Genomic DNA, 23,731 nt, shown 5'->3' with positions numbered 1-23,731 from the left:
TGGACCAACGTGTTTACAATAAGGTAGATGTCACTGCTCCATCACTGATGTCAATGCTGCAGTGAATGCAAACGGTTGTTTCTGTTTTGGTAAAGCTCTCTTTTCTTAACTGCAAATGGTGAAACTTTTCTTTATGGTGAGTCTCGCTGAATGTTGTATTCTTTGAACACTGCAACCTGTTTATGACATACCAAGCATGGGGGTTTTGCATTCAGCTGTCTGAGAAAAAAAAACTCTGTTCATTTTTCCTGGAAAGCTCTTCACTCCACTTCACTTTTTGACAACATTTTGGTCATTAGGGTGTCACTACTGATCATCCTTATAGCAAGATAACAGTGGTAGGGCTCATAGGGAACCAAAGTGAATTTTATCCAGAGGCAGAGCTGTTAGGTTTCGCTTTTGGCACGTGCAGAGATATGCTGATTCACCTGTTTTGTCTTTCCTTTGCTCCCCCTAGTGGCGGAATTGCGCATTGCGGTTATTTCTTTAAAAAAATCATAACTCGCCACAGGAATGGACTAGAAACTTGCTTTCTTTTTTAAACATCCTTATGATTTTTACTCTTCAAGTGTGGGCCAGACTTAACCAGCTGGCGGTCCGGATACGGCCCGCCAGCTGGTCAGGGGTGTCAAACATACGGATATGGCCGTATGTTTGACACCCCTGACCTAAACCTTTAATATAAAACTAAGGCATTGAATGCAACCCACGCTTTTTTGTCTTTATGATTTTGATATCTATTGACAGTCCAGTGACTTTAAAGGAGAGACCAAAACAAGAGGCATTGGGATGTTGTCATGCTAACTTTGGAGCCTTTTAAAAGGCTGGATGGTGACAGACATGAGCTCAAAGGCAGCAGCCTGATTTAAATAGAGAGACTAAAACTGGAAATAGGAATTAGATCCCTGTTTAGTGACTGTAAAAAAAACATTTAAATAAAGCTTTGAAAATTGAGATATTGCATTTTGATCCTCTCGTTTTGTTACAAGTGACTGGCCAATCCTATTGTCCACAGCCTTAATGAAAAGCTTAAACCTCATGTTTGAAAAATCTGGTATGTAATAAATTGTGTTCTTTTTTATTTATTTTTGGCCTAGTTTGACCAAAATAGCAAAAACCACTAGAGAGCACTGTGGGTGTGTTTTTCAATGTTTGCCACTGACAGCAACCCAGAAGAAGAATTGTTTATGTTGAAGATTTCCACAGATTTAATAATCTGAAGTGATATTAAAGAGTATTGTTGACTTGTTTGCATGTTCTTTATGATATGATTGTCTTAATAATTGGTTATATGTTGTGCTAATATACTAGAGTCCTCCTATGTTTCATGAAGCTAAACACTTATTTATTCTATTTGCCTTTAAAGATTTAATTGAATAAATTTCCCAAAATCTTTGACAAATATGATTTTTACCATCTTTAGTATCCATTTGTTTAGCAGTTGCGACATATACAATAGAGCACAGCGATTTATATTAATGGATTGGATTTATCTGCACTTTTCCAGACACTCAAATCGCTTACAATGTGTCCATTTTTCATTCACACTAGGTAATAGGGAACTACTAATGAAGCCACAGCTGCCCTGGGCAGACTGACAGAGGCGTGGCTGCCAGTTTGCACCTACTGCCTCTCTGAACATCACTGGGACATTCATACACCAGTGGAGCCACACTGTCTTTCCCAAGGACACCACAACAGTTGGCTGGGAGGAGCTGTGATCGAACCACCGACCCTTCGATCATTGGACGACTTGCTCAAACGCATGAGCCACTGCTGCCACTTTGAGCTACTGCCGCTCCTTTAAATAGAGAGAAAACATGGTACTTCAAAAGCTGCAGACATGATAACAAGGATGTGGAAGTATGTCATATTATTAGGTGAATTATTAGGTATCTATTTTGTTTTGGAGACGATTACAAAAGTGAAAACTACGTTCATGCCGAGCATGTGATGCCCGTTGTCAAATGCACATTCAAGAATGTGCTTTTAGCGCCTATGGTATTCAAAGTAGTCTGTCGCTTCCCGATACTAGCGCATGTACCTTCAGTTGGAAGAGGCCTGGTACGAAATGTCAAAGCGGCGCAAACCTCGCAAATCTTGCACAAGGCTTTTTCTTTCACAGCTCTATGAAAGACTTGTTGTCATAAAATGCCATTTGGGCACAAACCGCAATTATTCGTTTCTCCTCCATGATCAATTCACTATGTCACACAATTTTTGTTCCTGGCTTTTAAGTGTTACATTTCAATTGCTTATGTCTAAAGTATGTGAAAAATTGACTTCATTAAGCACAAACTTTGCTTTCATGACAACAGCAAGAAGAAAACTCTTTTTTGTGTGAAAATAAAACAATTTTTATTCATTTTCGTCATTATGATCAGGTAAAAACAAAAATTGCAGAAGGACTAAACAAACACAGTCGAAAACCACTCAACAAGGTTCAGAAATGTGTAGATTTTCTAGATTTACGATTACGCTGTGAATCACTTTCTGGAAGTAGCCCCCAAATGTAGTCCCCCATCATGTTTTCGTTATACTGTCCTTGGTAACGACGTTCAAAGTCTTATATATATCTTGATAAAAGTGCTCGCCTTGCTCCTCAGAGTAAGCTCCCATGTTCTCCTTGAATTTGTCGAGATGCGAATCAAGGATTTGGACTTTCAGAGACATTCTGCATCCCATTTTGGCGTAATTATTTATGAGAGTCTGCACCAACTCCACATAGTTTTCAGCTTTGTGATTACCTAGGAAGCCATGAACAACTGCAACGAAACTGCTCCAAGCCGCTCTCTCTGTCCTGTTTGACAGCTTTGTGAAATCCTCACATTCTATGAACATCTTGATCTTTGGTCCGACGAAGATACCAGCCCTGACATTAGCCTCAGACAGCTTTGGAAAAAGATCTTGGAGGCATTTAAATGCTGCTGACTCCTTGTCAAGAGCAGTGACAAATTGCCTAATGAGCCAAACTTGATGTGCAGCGGTGGCATAAGCACTGTATGAGGTTCTATCAGCGGCTCCCACATTGCTATTCCCAACAGTAAACTCGGTCCGTTGTGGCCAGTCCTTTTTGCGATAATGCGCTTTAGTGTCACGGCTGTCCCAGAGAACGATGAAACAAGGAAATTTCGTGAAACCTCCTTGAAGACCCATGAGGAATGACACCATTTTTAAGTCCCCGATGACCTCTCATCCATAGTCGTCATACTTTAATGCACTCAGCAACATCTTGACACTGGTGTAGTCCTCTTTGAGATGCACAGAGTGGCCATCGGGAGAGACGGGTAGGGTAGTGAAGCAACACAGCTTCGATGCGCCGGGATGAAATGTCTAGGAATAGGCGCCATCCAATAGGATTGTAGGCCGCGCACATTATACGACTTGCTTACACGGAATACTGTTGTGCTCTTGTCTTTATGAATTGTCAGCACACGTAGCAGAATGAATCAGCTGGATGCAAACAACCTCTTGATGCCATATCAATTAAATAACTTCTCTTCAACTACGAATCGTTATCCTTTCAGTCAGCAATAACACGAATTGGAATCTTGGTTCGAGACACCTGTGCTTTTATACTTGTATAGCCACTTTTGGAATGTTCGGGAACGTTCTAGAAAGTTCTGAGAGTTTCTCAAAAATTCTGGAAGTTGGTTTAACACACTGGTTCAACTTTCAAAGTACGTTCAATAGACGCGCGTTTTGTACGTAGAGCCAGAAAAAAGTTTTAAAAACTTGTGTAGCGAAGCATGAATGGGAGGTTTTTGAAAGCAGAAGCCCCAAACACGCATGCGTTTCATTAGACTTTTCATTGACAGTGGTCACTAGAATGTGCATTGCCAAGGTGATGTGAGTGCCATATCTTTCTTTGGATGAACCTTTAAATAAGAGATCCGTGTTCAATGTGATGAAATTGTTCTTTCCTTACCCTAATCTTTAAGTCAATGTTCACCTTTTTCCAAGGATCTGATGCTGAATGAATCTTGGTCACAGAAAAAAAAAACTATGTTTGTGATTTCTTGCATAGTCACGCAATTTTTGCAAACCTTGTTGTCCTTTCTGTGTAACCCTTGTGCTATCCTAGGCACTTTAACATTAGGAGTTGGGTCATCTGGACCCACCAGACAGTGCGCTGAACCTTTTTCCTTCAATGATTTGTGATCTTCACTGGTGTCCATGGATTACATGAAATCTTTCCACCTTTATCCACCTTTGTCATGGTAGGGAGAACACGTCAATGTAAGGGTGGGGTCATCTAAGATAGCACAAGGGTTAAATGCCTTCAGTGATCAATGAGCACATTTTGCCTTATTACATCACAGAGATACTCCTGGAAGAGAACAGACTGTGCACTGATATCTGATCTTTTCCTAAAAACTGATAATTCTGAAAAGAAAGAAACCGGGTTTAAATAGGCTCTAAATGTAAAAAAGCCCATTACACATTGACATAAAAACTATGGCTTAAATATAATAAATCTAAAGACTACAGATATTAAACGAATGCTAATTTTACAGAGATTGAAAATAGGATTCCTAAAACACAGATGTAACGACACATTTTTAAATCTTACCATGAATGCAGAATTCATATTCGGCATTTAAAGAACAACAAATTAAATGTATTTAGTCAACATGTTTTTTGAGTATCTGTGAGTTTGCCAGCTTTCTGCAATTTTTGTCCTGTTTAATTTCAGAAAAAAAGGATTTAAAAAGAAATTAAAAGAGAAGCAAACTCGCAAATTAGTTCAAGCCACTGAACAGCGCCCATCAGCCACTGGAGGGGTTTCTGCTGGCAACAAGCCAAGTCTAGGTTGTTTAATCAAAAACTGTCTTTTTGTTCCTTTTTTCCCCCTGATGAAAACCATCCTTTTCCTTCCTGCAGCACAGTGGTGAGGCGGGTTGGGCAAAACACAGGGAGTGGAAAGCCATCACAACTGAAAGGATAAAAAAATGTATTTTTAAAACTTTTATTTTGATTATATTTGTTTTTCTTATCAGACCAAAAAAACATTGCTTTTGTTGTTTTTGGAATGCTGCCCCCCCCCCCCCCCCCCCCCATGGCTCTGCATGGGGGGGTTTGGAGCATACAAAGCATCACTGAAGTCTCACAATTTGTCAAAATACATTTCTAGAAGCTAATGTTAGTGGGTGGAATTGTTCATCCCATAAATGAAAAATTAAATATCCAAGACAAATATAATCTAGCACACCTAATTTCACTTTAATAAAAAACAAACTGCGTTGATGTTCCTTCATTTTTATTAATATATTAGAATAACTCTTATAGCACTGTAAGCTATTCATATTCTAACACCACTGAGAGTCTTACATGGTAAAAAGTCCATCACAAAATAATATATATAGATAGGACAAAGTAGAAAAATAAAGATCGGGATAATACATATATATATATATATATATATATATATATATATATATATATATATATATATATATATATATATATATATATATATATATATATATATATGGGGTAAATCGAGGGGATTCACTGAGGGGGCCTGAGGGTATAACCTTACAAGTTACAATCATACATCTCACCTCTCTATTTACAGAGATGTTTGGCTTTCAAAGACAATTACTTTTTAAAGAGGGCAGGGCGGCTGGCAGCAACAAATGTGAACTTTTGCTCAGTTAAAGTGCTCCCCTTCCAAAGTCTGCACAAAATGGAAAAAGACCGTTTAACTCCTTGTTTGCATGTCGTTGCAACAGAAAAAACAATGGCAGTACAGTGGCAAAGAGGAAAAAAGGCAGCTAAACAGCAGGCAGTGACAATCACTCAGGGGTTTTGGGGATTTTGTTCATCTCATCTAAACAATTACTAGTTTGGATGATACCACACTTTTTGAACAACACAAAAAAATGATCCTCTTTTGTCGTCCTAGAAGTCAAAATTGCATGTGTGCTCAGAACCTGCAGAACAATTAAAGGGACATAAAGGATAAAATGTGTTTTTTTTGCTTTGGGTATTTTTCCAAAGGTACCTGCTAGCTTTTTGACTAACAAATAAATAAATCTTAGGGCATGAAGTCAATATAACATCAACATTGTGATTTTAACATTTGGCATAAACAAAGGCAAAAACGTGCTAACTCAGCAATAATTTAATAGTGTTTAACAAACAGCTTTTTTCTTTTTTCACTTTATCACCAAAGTCAGTCCAGTTTCCAAAGAGGTTTGTGTGCTTTGATCAGTGAGAGCTGCTAGAGAAGGAACAGACTTTCTATCGGCAGGATTTACATTAAATTTATACTAGCATGTGGATCTCGTTGTACTCGTCTCTGCCGTCTTCGTCAAAATTGGGGGAATCTTCATCACAATCCAGCTGAAAAGGAAAGAAAAAAAAAGTAGATTTAAAAAAACAGAATGGCTTCAATGTAATATTTTGGTCTGTTTGTTAAAGGCCCACTCATATTAAAAATTGTGTTAACATTTTTTTTTGATGATGGAGAAAATTTGTTAGCTAAAGAAAATTGAGCTTAAAATTGCATTTCTGAGTATTTATTTATTTATTCTTTTTTTTTTTTTTTTTTTAACTTGTCCTGTCCAACAGCTGGGCAGACAGATGAGAGCTGAGGGCCTCTTGTGTTGGACAGATTTTACTTTAACAAGAGGGGTTATTAATCTTCAGACAAACCAAAGGTATGTCTGGATAAACCCCTTTTGTAATTGAGGCCAAACTTTATTAATTTCAATCATGTCTGAAAATCTTTGGTGTTGGACCGGACGGAAAAGGAAAGAGGGGAAGAAGAGAGAGGGACGATAGAGAGAGGGGGGGTAGGGGGTGATAATAGGAGGGGAAGGGGGATAAGACCATGAAGCAGCATAAAGCAACAAGTTTACTGGTTGTTAATCATTATGGTAAGGTTCAAATGTAGTACAATAAGGGCAGAGCCTGTCCACACACACACTCAAATGTTATAAACACACCTGCTAGCTGCAAAAAATGTCCACCTGTCGATATGTATACAAAACAGATAGTGTTCACACACGCATACTTATGCCTTAAAACCAACTAGTGTGAAATATTTCAGTCATTCAGTCATGCAAACTGTTAGTGCAAAGGTGAGCTAACACCTGTGCTCAGGTGAGTGTTTATGTTCTTCTAAAATGGATGGTGGAACGTGGAAAGAAGGAGGGAGAGTGCCCAGCCATCCCCACCCCAAGACCCCCACCGCAGCAGCAGCGGCAGCCGGAATCCCCCCAACGCCACACGGGAACCGGCAGGGAACAACCGCCGCCCGGGCGACCAAGCCCGCCACCCAGGCCAGGGCCAGCAGGACCGCCGCAAGGCCCCCAGAGCCAGAGAGCAGGGAGGCACGGAGGGAGAGAGAGCGCCGCCCCAGCCCAACCAGGAGAGCAGCCCCCCCGCCGCGCCGGGAGAACCCAACGCAGGGCCCCACCGGAGAAGGACGCCCACAGCCCCAGACGAGCACCCCACCACCACCCAGGAGTTCCGGGCATCCCCCCGCCCCAACCCCAGGTACGAGCCAGGACCCCCCAAGGGAGACCCGCTCCGCACTCCAGGCAGCCATCCGCCCGGCCCACGGTTGGTCCAGGGAGGAGCGAGGCAGGGGCCCGCCGCCCCCGCCCAAGAGGGGGGAACCCCGGGGAAAAAAGAGGGCCCACATGGGGTGTTGTAAATATGGCCCGACCAGGCTCGGCCACAGTTGGAAATTTGGCGGGGCCCAGCGCTCAGGAGCAAGGACCAGAACCCACCCCCCAGGGACACGAACACTCCCGGCTCAGATGTAATGTGAACCCCCCCGCCGCGCGGAGAGAGCACCGCCGGGCCCAGGAAGCCGGCACCCCGGGGACACGGCCGCCGTCGCAAAGGGGCCCGTACCCCCCCACCAGGGAAGAGGCAGGGGACAGATGGTCCTAGGTCCCACCTTCCTTGCAAAATGTGTGTGCGTGTATGTGTGTTTGAGAGGGTGTGTGTGTGCATGTGTGTGTGTTTATGTTGGAATGTATATATTGAGGGGGGAGGGGTGTGTGTGCTAAGGGGGGTGCAGTTAAAATTGGCGGGTAGGGCACTGAGGGGACATCTCCTGATTACTCACAGTGACGTCCCCTCACCCTCCCCACCAAGGGACCCTAAATGTCTAAGGTGTGGTTAAAATTGGCGGGTAGGGTGCTAGGAGGACATCCGCTGCTTGCTGGCAGTGATGTCCAAGCACCCCCCCTACCAAGGGCCCTACATGTCTAAGGTGCAAATAAAACCGAAAGAGGGGGGGCCCACTCCATACGGCAACCATAGGAGGGGGGCCACTGCCTAGTAACCCCCCCCCCCCCCCCAAGGCTCATCGCAGGCTAAGCCCCCCACCCCCTCACCCTATTATGAGGTTATATGAGGAAGGGGGTAAGTTGGGGACAGCTGGTAGACTGTCCCCCGGTGGTCAAACAGCCCCCCCCCCCCCCCCCCCCAAGAAAGGGGGCCAGGCCCACCCAGCCCAGGGGCCCCACCCCCGGAGGCGCCGACACCCCAGGCCCAGCACCACCCCCCCCACACAGAGAGAGAGGAGCCAGAAAGCGTTGCCCCCCCCCCGGAGCAAGCCCAGGCCCCCACCCCCAAACGCCGGCCCTAGAAGAGCTCTGGTCAGGCCTCGACGGGACCGAGGCAGCCGACCGGCCGGGGAAACCGCCGATGGCCTCAGCGGAGACCCCGACCCGTCAACCCCCCCTGCCCCGTACCAATAGTGCCCCCCCCCCCCTCCCCCAGAATTCCCCCCCACAAGGCAGGGCCGAGAAGACCCCCCCCAGACCCCGCAGCCAAAGCGGATGACACCCAGAGCGACCGGGGGCCCCAAGAGGGTTGTCCCGTCCCGCCCCAGAGCCAGGGAAGGGCCGATCCCAGCCCCAGGTGTAGGTGGGAAGCCCATCCAGAGCCGCTGGGCCCCCCCCCCCGAGCGACGCCCCCCGCCAACCCCCCCCCAGCACAGGCAAAGGGACCACCCCCCCAAGCCAAGCCAGACCACCACCCCACCCCCCCACCACGCACCCCCACACCCAAGCCCAGAGGACCACGCAGCGCCCCAGCCCGCCCCACCCAGGCGCCGGACCCGACCCCCCGACCAACGGAGCCCCCACCACCCCCCGCCAGGCACCGGAGGCCCCGACCCCCACCCCAGCCCACGGCAAAAGGGCAAGGAGCAGCGACGACCAGGCCCCCCCACCCCCTAAGTCACGGAGTTAGCCATGGGAGACCAGAGAGACTGAATTCTTTCAAAGTTACTTGAACCTTGGGCTGACATTTATTTATTTATTCAAATCATTGTTATTTAAGAGCAGACGAAAAAAAGGCTGTTAAAAAAAAGAGGGTTTTTGTGACGCTGGCAGGCCCAAAAGCTCCCTGCTGTACTCCAGTCCGATGCATCCACTTGTAGTAGATCCATAAATGTCTTTGTTTTCCTCGTCTGAGCTGGTATCTGGCTCAAAACTGTTCGGCTGGGAAGCTCCAGAATCGTCACCATTTTTGTTGCATCGCTGATGTTAGGTTGGAGGTTTGAAGGGCTGTAAGCTAGCAGGAGAGCTTGGAAACAGATAGCTTAATTACAGGTGGCAGGAAGAAGGGGCGGGGTCAACGATCCTGCCCACAACTAAGGGACAAATTTCTAAATTTTGAACAACAGCTGCTCTTGCAGCAGAGGGTGTCAACAGAGAGCTCTCAGTTATGAATGATAGAAAAAGTTTCGCTCACAACTTGCGGCAGATTTCTAATGAGCTGCTACTATGCAGAAACTTGATTTGGGGTAAATACAGCATAATCATATTTAAAAGACCTCTGAGAATGCTTTGAAAATAGATCGGAGCGGAAGTTTAATATTGTAATCAATGTCTCTTTTTAACTGGATTTGATTTTCTTCTTAAAATTGTTAGAGAATTGAGCTCATCTTGGATTGAAAAAAATGTTGGTAAGAAAAACAACGAGTCACACCCCTGTGAAGAAGCTCCGCACACATTTCAGTTTCGCATCAGCACTCACACCTGGTTGCTCATTTGGAGAGGTGATCTACATATGAAGAGATGCAAAGAATGTGCGCCGAGTCCGGTGGGAGCGACTCCTGTGCCGAGGTCAGAAACAATAAAGAGTTTTCTCATGAAGGGGCAAAGAGTAATGCCACCCCTTCCTGCTGCAGATGTTTCCAGAGTTGATCCTAAAAGGATTTCCATTAAGGTTTGATTAGTGCTCTGCTGGCCAGAGCATGTAAGGAGGAAAAAAAACATCTGCTTTTGTCGTTGAAGAATTCGCCAATTAGCTGCTAAATGATGTTCAGAATCTCCTGGTTTTTGTACAAATGTCAGATCTAGACTGAAGTTCCCACACCGTGACTGTGTCAAGATTCAAAGACAGGAACGTCCTTCTTGATCAGAAACTAAGTTCCTCAAAGAGACTTTAAAAATTAGAAGGAACAAAAAGCCATATTCCACCTATTTGATCTAGAATCTGGGGTTGTGAGAAACAAAGTGATTCCAGCCTACCGCCTGGAGCTCACGCTCCTCGAATATCCTGGAAAGGATGAGGCGGCGCAGAGGAACTGTCATGATGAGGATGAAGGGGAATGCCAGGGAGACCACAGTGGACTTCACTACCCAAAGAGCCACGATGCACGTCAGCTGAATGATGGTAAACATGTTCATGCGCCATGTCTTCACCTAAGACACAAAAAAGTACAGGCTTCAAGTCACAGAAGGTGCATGTATGAATCAAGCACATTGCCTATGAAAGCCCTCACTATTATGAACTCTGAATTCTTTCAGCTCCATCTAGTGGAAATTTCCAAAATATGTTGTGTCACATTTAGTAATGAAATCTAGAATTTCCTTTCTATTTTTTTGTTAAAAATTATGAAGAACAAAAAATTCTATAAACTCTATCCTAAAATGATAAAAGTCTTCCTTTGATTTATTCTCACATGCAAAATGCTAAAAATGTTGACTTTTCAAAAATATAGCTTTAATAAGATGCATATACCGTATTTTCCGGACTATAAGTCGCACCGGAGTATAAGTCGCACCAGCCCAAAAATGCATTATAAAGTAGAAAAAAACACAGATAAGTCGCACTGGACTATAAGTCGCATTTTAACTTTCACAACCTTATATGACACAATCATAGCAGACTGTTTATCTAATAATTTCACAGTAATTTTTTTTCAAACTTATTTATTTATTCTTTTCATGAAGCATCATTGGCTAACTAATACTCTGTTTTCATCCTGTATTTGTAGAAACAGTTTTCATTTTTATTGCATTTCTCAATTTATGAAATCATTGGAAAATAGAATATTATGTTGTTAGCCTTAAAGATCTTACTGTAAAAAAAAGTTTGCTGATTCTCTGAGTCACTTAACATCCTCTTAACACTTAACATACCTCAAACATCAAATTGACCCAGGAACATCATCTCTGTTCCTCACAAATGAACATTACAGGAGGGTTAACAATGTATTTATTTCAATTTATTTCTAATATAAGTCGCTGCGGAGTATAAGTCGCACCCCTTGCCAAACTATGAAAAAAAGTGCGACTTATAGTCCGGAAAATACGGTAATCTACCGTATAAATGCAGTTGTTTTATAGGTTTAGCTAACAAAGAGAAACGTCTTTGTTGTGTTTAGTAATATGACTAGGCAGTAATCAAAACATCACTAAAACAGGTAAAACTGCTTAAAAGTATAATATTCTTGGACTTCAGAGCTAACAGTGATCATCAAATCGCTTTTGTATGGTTCCACAATATGCACATCCATCTTTGCAAAAGTTCAGATGTTGTTTGTTTTTCATGGGGGAAACGCGGAGACGCTGCCGAGAACGGCTCTTGGTTGACGTCATGAAATGAGCGGCACCCACAAGGAGAGAAAGGCGAAGCTGCAGTGATCATGACCTCTTATTTCAGGGTAGGAAAATGAGCTGCAAAAAATGTTCTTTAGTGTGCCAAAGATGTTATATTATCATATATATGGATATAGTTTACTCTGAAAGGCTAACGAAAATTATGATATAGGCCTTATAAACTTCACTGACATTTACTCTCAAAGAGTTAAGTGAAGCATTGCGAGTGAACGATTGGGATTCTGGCTGAGATCCCTACATTTTGGAATTTGGTTTTCTCCATTTTCCCACTGATGATAGAGCCTGAGCGCATGTCAACAGAGCTGTTACCTTGGTGACGTAGATGTGGTCAGGGTGGTGCTTGGCAGGAGTGACCATGAGTGTAATGCGTTCATACAGCTGGATGCCCGTGAGAGATGTGACCCCCATGTACAGGAAGATACCAAACAGGACAGCAAGAGGGATCAGGCGCAGAACATCCGTCATCACAATGGACATTCCTGTGAAGCAGCAAATGGTTAAAGGCATGATACCGAACACATGGAGATTTTTCTGCAATGGCAGATGTTTTTATTAAAAACAGAAATGTCAGATGTGTTTATTTAAAACTGACTCACAGTTTGTCTGACCTTATTGTGATGCTCTGAGACTACCCAGTGAGTTTTCCACTTAACCCGAAAATGATTTTTATTCAGCCAAGCTATAATGACTCACCACCAAACAGGATCAGAGGTTTTTTACCAAAACATCAATTTAGGATCCTAATCAAAACAAGCCGCTGGTCAGAGGATGAAACCAAAGTTATGTCGGAAATCAACATTTTGTTTAAAAAAAGACTTTTAGCTCAATTTGAAGGCAAATAGTAAGTGAAATAAAGTGAAATAATCAAGCTGGGATTAAGTAATACAACCCCATGATTGTCTGGGCACGCTAGCGCTGCAGAGATGACAATCTGTACATTCCCCTTTCTGTCTCCCAACTTGAAAATTGCAGTATATTATTGTCAACACAATGTTCTCCACAATTAGCCACGCCACTTTTCTTTCAGCCTAAACTAAAACATTCAAACTCGTGCAAGAAACTGGTTAGCTTTCATGGTTAAGTGTAGAGGTCTGGTTTTGGTATGCTTTTTTCCACGCTAACTTTTCTGGAATTATTCACAAACAATATAGCTATATCGCTTTGTGCTTGTCAGAATTTTTCTCGGGCTTTAGTCTACAAAACGTGATGCTAACTGATATTAGCACTAAGCTAGCTCACCAGTTTTAACAACCGTTTTAACGTTTTATATAGAAAATGAAACTCAGCAGTATGACTGATAAAAAAAATTGATACATTGTTAAAGATTTAACTAAAATAGTATTATTAATTGCTTTACACATGTGTGCATCAAAGTTGAGCATTGATAAGATAGCATAAGGTGAGTTAAAGTCAGAGGGCCCCATTTTTCCAAAGAATTACAACAACAAAAACATCACAATTCAATAAACGCCTTGATAAAATTCACATAAAATGGTGCAACATCATTTTTAGGAGATATAGATAGTTTCAGTTAGGGTATGCTGGGTGATTAGGTAAGTTTTTGCTCACAAGAGTGTCAGTTAAAAATGCAAGCATATTGCCATAAGTGTTCAGTAAAAAAGCACCTTATTTACTCACTGTCTAAAATTTAGGAATACAATAAATTTTGCATTATTTCAATACAGTCATTAAAAAAAACACCAGTAGATGAGTTTTTCTCACCATAAAATTTTGAAAATTAGCAAACTGTTTCCTGACTAGTGTTTTTGTCATTATATGGAAGCACCCATTTTGAAATGAGCAGGAAAAGCCCTTCCACTGCCTCTAGTGCAGTGCTTCTCAAACAGTGGGGCGCGCCCCGATGCGATGCTAGGGGGTCGTGCACTAGTAGCGGTTTTAGGCACAGCATGGAATAATGTCTTTAAATAAAGCAAAGGCTCTAGTGGAATGATGATGAACTGCAAGACAGAGAACATGAACCAAAGTATGTACATGGGTTTTGGAAAGTTTGGAGCATACAAATTAGAAAGGGGTCTCAGAAATTCATGTGTCAAATATGATACAAATGGTTAAATAGGATAAAGGTGTGCCTGTTTTCATATCTGGCAAGGCTTTGGTTGAAGGCAAGCCATAAAAAATAAACAGAGAAGAAAGCTGTGAATGTCAGACAATTTGAAATTCTTCTTAGTTGAAATCACCATCTGACCTTGTGTGACTCTCGAAAACCCATTTTCACGAGCATTCAATGGACACCTGACAATCCCCTCCTTTGTTTTCGTCTTACCCACAAGCACAGCCACAAGAAGTCCAGTGAGCCTCTGCTCTTTCACCTCCTGGATCATGGGCTTTTCGCCAGGAGCTGTGGCTTTGCTCATTACAGTGAGAGCGTTGACATGAGTGACAGAGCGCACAGTGGCTGCAGTGAGCCAGGGAAGGCCAAAAAGAGGGCAAATGGCACCGAGGATAACGATGAGGAGGAGATCCAAGTGAAAGCCTGAGCCTTTAATCAGCCGGCGTTCTTTCTTACTAACTATCAATCTGAGGAGTGTAAGGAACAAGACAATTACAGGTAAGGAATCTGTTTATATTACACCAAACCAAGTATATTATTGATTGCCGTAATGTCCGTACGAAGTGATCTGAGTTTCCATAAATATGAGAATAAAAACAAGCAGCGCTGGAACAACGGATGCTCCCATCATCCAAGTTGGGAAGGGCTGCTTGTCACCAAATGGACTGATGAACCATCCTCTTTTATCAGGAGAAGTCACTGAGAAGCCTGATGGCACATTGAGTTTCTGCAACAAAACAGCGGTAATGTGTATGGTTTAGGGTTGGGGTTGATGAGGGTTAAATTTGGCATCTGTGAGAGTTACCTGTGTGTAGGTGTCAGTGATTGAGTAATCCACTAATACTGAAACTAAGATTGAGATAGGGATGCCAAAGTCCCCGATAATTCTCCTGGCCTGGAAAGATGAGGAAAAATAAATGTTAATTCCCCAAATGCCAAAAAGCTTTAGGGTGCTTTTATACTGAGCTGTCTGGTTAGAAGTTATTTCCTTGGATATTTATCAAAACTCTGGTGAGGAACTAAACCTAAAACCTAAACCAAAGTTCTCTGTTCACTGACAGGTGAGCTATGGTTCTGTTCACAGCAGGGGTTTAACGCAATTAATTGACTTAATTGATCAATCAATTTATATTCCAACGATCCAGCCAGTTAAATTTATCTCTTTGTTTTTTTAATGAATATTTTGTTAATTTAATAATTGGGTATAAATTCTTATGTCCATAACCAGACAGCCTATAGGTGACTGACTATAGCCGATTAATATTAAAGGCAAGTTGGTCTCACCTTCCCACCTAAGAATCGACTGTTTCGGAACTTTCTAAGGAAGAATGCAATAAAGAAGGTGCCCATCATGAGCACCAAAGATAGAAGAGCTGTGTTGGGCTGATTGAAGATGAGATTGTCTTCATTTGGAAACCCTGTAGCCGCAGTGGTGTCCGTGGGGTACACAGCCATCAGGGGGTGCTCCTTAAACACCTGGAAATCAGAAGACAGTCTCACCATTTTTAACTATATTTACTATCAAAAATTTCTAACACACATAACAATACATCAATGTTATACAGGAATGCCACAATTCTTGGGCTGAAACTGAACTGTATGTAACACCATTGAACCGAATCGTGGGGAATGGAATCGTAGCAACCCTACTGCACACCTGTATGTTTATGCTGAAAATGTCAAACATGTAATAGTCAATTCAAGCTATTTCTTCATTGTTACTTTCTTATGGGTGAATTAACAAAATGATTTTTCTGAATGTTGTTGTTTTGTAATACACAAATCGTAAAACCGCAGCAAAACTGTGACCCAGAAATTAGGGAATCAAATTGTGAAAAAAGTGTGTTGTTGCATTCCAAACGTCACATGACGTTACAGTCTATGTGAAACGCACCCTACAGTTGTGCTGAAATGCTAACAACTAGCTTTAGCGATTAGCAATCATCTCTGCATTTACAAAAAAGATTTTCTTCCCTTTTACTTCACAGACTATAGTATTGTTGACCAATCCTCATGTAAATATTTAATCTACTTTAATTTTCTCTGCAGTGTAAAACGGGAGTTTCTCAAATTGTATGTAATTATGACTGAAATCCAGCTGTTAGCTGTTTGAAGTGGCCAGAATAGTTAAATGAAGGCGGAAAATGGGTCACAGTGTTTTTGGAATAATCGTTATTCATTTATAGAAGATAATTGATATGGCTTTTATATATATATATATATATATATATGTAGGTTTTTATCATGAGTATCTTCCAATCTATGCAGTGCCTCCTCAAATTTTAGCCACAGCGTTTTTCTTTTTTTTTGGTTGATTTTCTTTTGGGTTTTATTTTGTTGCTATTAATCTAATGTTTCTAATGAGTTTTTAATTTTAACTAATGTTTATATACGTCATTTTTGCTTAACACTTTGAGTTCAACGGCATGTTGATTAAAGGTGCTAAATAAGCGATTAATTAATTAATTGATTGATTGATCTGTTTGTTGAATGAAAACCGCCTGAAAACTGAAGTCCAGTGCTAGCCTGTGTGTTCGAATGTTTTTCTGCCTTTTAGCCAGACTCTTTGATCACGTGCTGAAATGGATCAATTTAAGAATAAAAACAAACTTCTATACTTTGGGGAAAAGTAGCATAGCTACCTTGAATAGCTTTGAGAATGTCTCATAAATGAAAATGAGGGATATAAGGAAAGCAAAAATCTCCTGAGTGAAGGGTGAGATGTAGCGGACCAGGAAGCTGCCCTCTGCCGCCACAATCACCAGAACGATGCCAATGAGCCAGAAACCAATCCAAACTCGACCGGTCAGGTACTCAAACTTGTAGGCCTGACAAAACTGCAGAAGACAGGAAACAGTTAATGGACCAGTTGCTTTAAAATAGTCACTTTTCTGCACCATCAGACATGTACCTTGTAGTAAGCTTCCTCAAAAACCAGTAAAGGTCCTGAAAAGCCAATGATGAGGAGTGGCTGACCAGCAAACAGAGAGAATAAAACTCCAAGAGTTGCTGTTGAGACTATGAGCTCAGTCACTCCCATCATCCCCTCTGTTTTCTCTCCTGCAAGAAGTAAAAGGGTCATTTACTTTTAACCAAACGCGCACAATTTATCTTTTCTTCACTTCAAAAGTGTCCGTTTTACCCAGCAGGCCTCCAAAGGTGATGGTTGGGGATAGTGCAGCAAAGTAGATGAAGATGACCGCAGCAATGCACTGCATGTCCAGGGCGTCTTTAAAATCACTTATGTACAGTGGATAACGCCGGCGGATGTCGTGGATCAGACCCCCGAATGGGATACCAGAGCGTGTCAATGGGTCTACCTCGTGGTCCTCCTCCTCCTCCTCCTCATTTGGAGTCACATCTTTGTGAGAGTATATATAGTTTAGAATGTATTTTGGTGCTGGAGCAAAAAAATGTCCTTGCTGTAAATTAATCTTTAAAACTAAAAAACTGGACATAAATTTTGTTGTGTTGTTTTTGTCAAAAGCCTCTTCCATTAAGGTGGCCATTCTTTGAGATTTTGAATTGATTTGAGAATAAAATTGAAACAGTATCAGCGCGTCATCGTACTATGAAACAGTTGTTGGTCTTGAATTGCCCCCTAAAAACCCCTGGTCTCTATTGTTCTTTGTTCAATCCATCAAACTTTTTTAAATAAATAAGCGCTATTCATATATTGCAGTTCAAAGTGCTTTGTAATTAAAGACAAAATACAAAACAGAGAAAAAAATGAAAACTCAACCTGAACCTTTGCCCTCCCCTACATTCACACATACACCCTACTGACCCCACACACAATACATACAACCACAAAAATATGAATATATTTATAAAAGAGACGTGTTGGACTTAAGTCTGTAGTTTTAGTTAATGTTTATTCATTTAGTAAAATTAGAAGTAAAAAAAAATTTGAGATATATATATTTTATAACTTTAATGCAACTCCAAACACTAGTGACTGCTTAAGCTTTTTTTCCTTCTTTTATTTAAAAATGGTTGGATTCCTAGTTGCATTGTCATTTTCCCATAGTCCTCCTTGCTGTCTTTCTTTTAAATGTATGCTCCCCTAAATCCTATGCCAGCATTAGCATCTACCCGATATGCTTTAGTCAAACGTTTACTAAAAACCAATATTCCAACAAACTATTGTTACTGTGGATCTAATTGTTCAAATCTAAAAGGTGGATGTATTTGCATTGTTGAGCTACGTTCACTGTGCCCTCGGCGATGCGTTCAAGCGGCCACTTCCATTCAAAAACACATGTTTCGTGCTTCCATGTACAAAACACATGGTCAAGCATAATGACAGGTTTTTACAACCGCTTTCGGGCTCTACATACAAAACGCGTGGCCAATTGAACACACAAACCAGGTCGAACTTTATCAAATCAGGAATCGTCTGGGTTTTTTTTTTTAAATAAAGATAAACCCAGGCAATTGTTCTTACATGATGGTGATCCATATCCAATATTGTAAGAGTGCCGGCAATGAACCGAACCGTTTCGTGCCCAATTTAAGTGCTGTGCACCGCTTCGACATGTTGCACAAAGCCTCTTTCAACTGTAGGTGGCAGACATGCGTGGGTAAACAGTAGCAGAAGACAAATCGAATCTCCTCCCTGCTCCTCCATGGTCCAGAACACCATGGGCGCCATCTTAAACACGAATCAAATACTTTAGTGTCAATTGGTCCAAAACATTTCACATAATCCCTTTCCACCTAATTGACTTTTAATTGGGTAGTAATATTTAATATAGTGACAAATATTGGGCTATGTAAAACACACAGTCTCTTTTCCTTTTTTTCGTCCAATGGTCTCTTACACACTTTGACAAAGCACCTTTGTTGTCCTGTTCTGCTCCTAACATGGGGTGATGCTTCTTCCCTTCCCTCTCCCTCCTCTTGCGCAAAATCTGCTTCTGGAAGTCGGCCACTGTCTTCAGCAGGTCTTTGCCTTCAATGTCTGAGGGTGGAATGACAATGCTGCAGTCCAGAAACTTATTAATCCCATTTAGGAGGTCCTGCCTATCGTCAGCAAAATACGCCACCTCGTGGAAGTTCTGTGGGGAAAAGAGCTCATTGTAATCCTAGACCTAAACCACAAAGAGAATAAATATAAACAGTACCATATTTTTCTGAATATAGTTAAGTGTGACTAATATGTGATTTTATTTTTAATTAATAGCAACAACCGCAAGAGAGCAATGTGGGTGTGCGTATCTGTGAGAAAAAAGTAAGAAGAAGCTCAGCTAAGTCTACAAGGGTTGGCGAATATGATCACTTTATTTAATGGTTAATTATTGCTTAATTGAGCATCAAATAACATTGATAAAGGGACCCTTATTTCAAAATGTTACCAAGAGTATATTTAACTTGCTAACATGTTCTTTATACTAACTATGGTTATCTGAATAATTATTCATGTGTTGTGCTAATATGCTAGATTCCTCCTATAGTTCATGAAGGTAAATAAGCACCAATGTGTTAATGTAGTGAAGCATGCATGGTTTTCCTTTCAAGATGAATGTCTGTTCCCGTATTTTGTTAAATAAATTTCTCCCAAAAGTGCACCTTATATATGATAATTTTCTTATTGATTATGCTTTATTTGGCTGCTGCGACTTATACTACAGACTGATTTTTTTATTTAATTTAATTTTTGAGTATGTCATGGTTGAACCAATTTCTATTTGTGTTTTTTCTATGCATCCCATTTTTTTGTCTCAATTAACCATTCAACATTTTACAAATCTTGTTTTCAGAAGGTTGCAAATCTACCTTGTCAGACATAAGGGTGGCAAAGGAGCGTCCAATCTCGTGATAATCCACATTGGACTGGCTGGGGCCGAGCAGGACAAAAATAAATCGTACGGGTACGGGTACTTCAAGTACAGACTCCAGCAGGGACGCTTCATTCAACCGGACAAAGGCCATCGCTGGCTGCTCCAGGAAGTCAACACAGCCTTGATGGGGAGGAAGTATATTTATACATGTTTTTTCCATAAAAATGGAGATAATACAGTTATTCAAATGAATGGGAATGTGTGTCCAAACTTTTGGTCTGTACTGTACCTCGCAATTGGATGTTCATATATTAAGGTTGTCTTTAAAAAAAATTCCTTCCTAGTTGTTCCCTAGACTTACCAACTAAAACAATGACGGCTTCTGCATCCTTAGGAATCTTGGAAAGCAATTTCATGGATCTGGCGGCACCGTGATGGCTCTCAGCAGGCAGAGGGTGGAGGGATTTCTTGTGGCAAGAACAGAACAAAGATTTCCCACTTGACAATCTCAAGAACCAGAACAGTGCGTGAGAGCAATAATGCAGAATTAACGTGTGAATGTATACATCAGCTCCTTTCCCACTAAGGACTTTGTCCAGTTTTAACCACACAACGACAAAACTGTTTTATGTTTGAAGTGTTTTTTGGGGGGAACTCCCAACACGTTTTCGACAGTTAACATATCAAGAGGATTTAAGCAGAAGCACCTGTGGACTGACTAAGAACATAACTCGACGCATGTGTTGTGGGGGCGATTTTTTGTCTTTGACTTCAAGAGCTGCACACACGAAATCTGACCTCATGGTGGGGTGCGTCTAAGAAATACAGAGGCCCACCGGCCTAACATCAGGAGTTTGAGTGAACCTACTTATGTCTAAATTCATTGGTGAGTTTTAAAAGTTAATGCTATCCAGACAGAAGAACAAGAAAGCTCAGCGTGGCTTTTATCGCTGTCCACTTAGATAGCTGAGCTCTATTATCCTGGTTCGAGCCTGTCAAAACCGCTTAATCACCAGCTGTAAATTTGTCAAAACACAGCATGTGCTCGTTGCCTGCACTCTTTCAACTTTGACAGGGCCTTTCATCACTCAGCTCTCATATCTTAAAGGTTATAAAATAACATGCTTGGGGAAAAAAAACAATGATCAGTGTAGCAGTTACTCTTAACTGATGTTAACACATGAGAAAGCAATATGTGAGGAATTCTTACAAACAGGCTGACAAAAACATCTTGTTTGGGGTCGTAAACTGGCCCTTTGATTTCATGATGCTCTTCTGATTCCTCTGCCACCAGTGGCTGACTGGTGTCTTGGGAATGGTTGTGGTTGAAGCTGGCATGAAGACTGCCAGACGATTGATGGCGGTGAAAGCGATGCTTCATATCACTTGGGTGGCTGTAGCGGAAAACAAACAAAATAAATTAGTATGAGTACCACCATTCATATTTCAGTGTTACAATGTTGAATTTTCTATTTGTAATGAAATTTCTTGTGTTTTTTATGTATTCGAAGCTCATTATTTTGATTTAACAAAGAAATTATCTTCAAGTGAAAAATCTTGACCTGTCAGACTTAAAAAGGCTAGAACAACACAGTTTCTTTGGGTTAATTAGAAGCTGATAAGGGTTTTTTTTTTGGCTTGGAAGAACAGCAGATGTATTTTGAGTTTCCACAGCAAATTTAACCAAGTAGCAGTGGATGCAGTTTACTCTTCTAAGATGTTAACCATTTCTTTTAGCTGTTTGTGTTATTATTTTTTAATTGATTCGTTTTTATTTATAAAAATGTTTAAAACCCAAATCTGTGTATTTATTAAATTTAGAAAAAGTAGAACATTACAACTTCTTTGAGGTATTTAGATGCTGAATTGTTGTTGGCTGAGAAGGACAGATCTGTTTATGTTCCCAAAGTTTATTTTTTATCAGACAGCAGTGGATGCAGTTTAATAATCTTGGATGTAAACCATTTGTTTTATTATTTATAATACTTTCTTACTAAGAAATGTGCTAAGGTCAGCAGACATTTTTTGAGGTCCCATGGCATATTTTTACCAGGCATCAGTGGATGCAGTTTATTAATCTTAAAATCATTTATTTAATTGTTTGTTACTTTAAAACTTTCACTTATGAGGAAATGCTCTGAAGGTCCAAATCAGTGTTTGTGTCATACTTAGAAAGAAGATGCTGCAAGATGCTACGTATAGATTTGGTTTGTGGCTTAGAAAACAGAGCAGATGTGGTTTAAGTTCCCATAGCATATTTTTCATCAGCCAGCAGTGGATGCAGTTTATTTATCTTAGAGGTAAACCATTTTGTTTTTATGGTACTTCTTTAAAAATCAATTGTGTAAAAATGTCCAACTTGGTGTGTTTGTCATACCTAGAAAGAATAAAACACCTCCTTTGAGTTAACAAAATGCATTTTTAATTTATTTGTATCTCAAAACATGCTTCATTTTCTTTTTCTTTTTTTACTTGTCCTGTCCAACAGCTGGGCAGGCAGATGAGAGCTGAGGGCCTCTTGTGTTGGACATATTTTACTTTAACAAGAGGGGTTATTAATCTTCAGACAAACCAAAGGTATGTCTGAATAAACCCCTTTTGTAATTGAGGCCAAACTTTATTAATTTCAATCTATTTGAAAATCTTTGGTGTTGGACCGGACGGAAAACGAAAGAAGGGAAGAAGAGAGAGGGATGTTAGAGGGGGGGGGGGGGGGGGGGGTAAGAGGGTGATAAAAGGAGGGGGGGATAAGACCATGAAGCAGCATAAAGCAACAAGTTTACTGGTTGTTTATCATTACGGTAAGGTTCAAATGTAGTACAAAAAGGGTGGGGCCTGTCCACACACACACTCAAATGTTATCAACACATCTGCTAGCTGAAAAAAATGTACACATGTACACAAAACCGATAGTGTTCACACACGCATACTTATGCCTTTAAACCAACTAGTGTGTTTATGTTGGAATGTATATTTTGAGGGGGGAGGGGTGTGTGTACTAAGGGGGTGCAGTTAAAATTGGCGGGTAGGGCACTGAGGGGACATCTCCTGATTACTCACAGTGATGTCCCCTCACCCTCCCCACCAAGGGGCCCTAAATGTCTAAGGTGCTGTTAAATCTGGCGGGTAGGGTGCTGGGAGGCTGCTTGCTGGCAGTGATGTCCAAGCACCCCCCCTACCAAGGGCCCTACATGTCTAAGTACATGCTTCATTTTCATACTGCACAACATTTACTCCAGATGAGTACATTGTTAGCTAAATACCTCTATAATCTAAGTTATATACAATTGCAGTTAATTATTTAAAGTACAGTTTCCCTTGATTCCTACAATTCTGTTTTTGTTAATAAGTCACAACAAACACAGAGGTAACGGGATGAATACTGGCAGCAGCGCAGAACTGACAAAGAAGCAGCTTTACAGCAAAGAGCTACTTCAGCATTATCAATTTTATTACAGAATGTTTTGCACTGGCCCAAATAGTTGTATGTTTGCTGAGTTTACTTGAGGGATCAGGGGCCTCATTTATAAACGTTGCGTACGCACAAAAGAAGGCGTACGCCACTCTCTACGCAATTGTTGAGATTTATAAAAAGCAAACTTGACGGGAAAATGTGCGGTCCTCCACGCAAGCTCTGACCCAGGCGTACGCACAAAAACGGGTGAAATGAGAAACGGCGACACCGTCGGCAGATGGAAGAAACACGTGAAAGTGACAGTGTGTGCCAAATCGTGCTGGCATGTGCTGTGCTACACAATGTGGCACAGCTTAAAAACGTGCCTCTACCCCCTGGCGCTGATTGCTGTGTTGGCCCCGACCCTGAACCCCATCCCCACGCATTTGAGCCATTTGCTGCTGCTGTGCGCCAGCGTTTGGAAGTGATGCGTCGCTTGTAAAGAAAAAGAGGTGTGGAAAATATTATTTATTTAAGAATTCCCTCATCGTGCAGTTTATTTCAGTCAGGGCGATCTTGATTTCGCCCAACTCCTTGGCCACCT

General features: G+C 41.4%; 1 protein-coding gene across 5 annotated transcripts in view; it reads right to left on the bottom strand.

The window, feature by feature from the left end:
* Positions 1-6,112: 6,112 nt before the first annotated feature.
* slc4a3 (solute carrier family 4 member 3) overlaps positions 6,113-23,731 on the bottom strand; it is a 70,157-nt gene continuing 52,538 nt past the window's right edge. For all 5 annotated transcript variants that reach the window (XM_023950911.2, XM_023950912.2, XM_078939422.1 and 2 more), the window contains 14 exons: positions 20,944-21,127; positions 20,095-20,200; positions 19,729-19,913; positions 18,791-19,010; positions 17,093-17,311; positions 16,862-17,010; positions 16,593-16,787; positions 15,235-15,426; positions 14,756-14,845; positions 14,511-14,677; positions 14,164-14,417; positions 12,189-12,358; positions 10,506-10,679; positions 6,113-6,348 (listed from right to left, as the gene is read on the bottom strand). In XM_023950911.2, the coding sequence (XP_023806679.1) occupies positions 6,271-6,348; positions 10,506-10,679; positions 12,189-12,358; positions 14,164-14,417; positions 14,511-14,677; positions 14,756-14,845; positions 15,235-15,426; positions 16,593-16,787; positions 16,862-17,010; positions 17,093-17,311; positions 18,791-19,010; positions 19,729-19,913; positions 20,095-20,200; positions 20,944-21,127 (2,383 nt within the window). In that variant the 3' untranslated portion in view covers positions 6,113-6,270. The remainder of the gene's footprint in view (positions 6,349-10,505; positions 10,680-12,188; positions 12,359-14,163; positions 14,418-14,510; positions 14,678-14,755; positions 14,846-15,234; positions 15,427-16,592; positions 16,788-16,861; positions 17,011-17,092; positions 17,312-18,790; positions 19,011-19,728; positions 19,914-20,094; positions 20,201-20,943; positions 21,128-23,731) is intronic.

This window comes from Oryzias latipes, chromosome 21 (genome assembly GCF_053564925.1).
Source record: "Oryzias latipes strain Hd-rR chromosome 21, Olatipes_Hd-rR_3.1".
Taxonomy (NCBI): Eukaryota; Metazoa; Chordata; class Actinopteri; order Beloniformes; family Adrianichthyidae; genus Oryzias; species Oryzias latipes.
The sequence above is the reverse complement of the archived record's forward strand: the minus strand, read 5'-3'. Positions and strand labels throughout refer to the sequence as shown.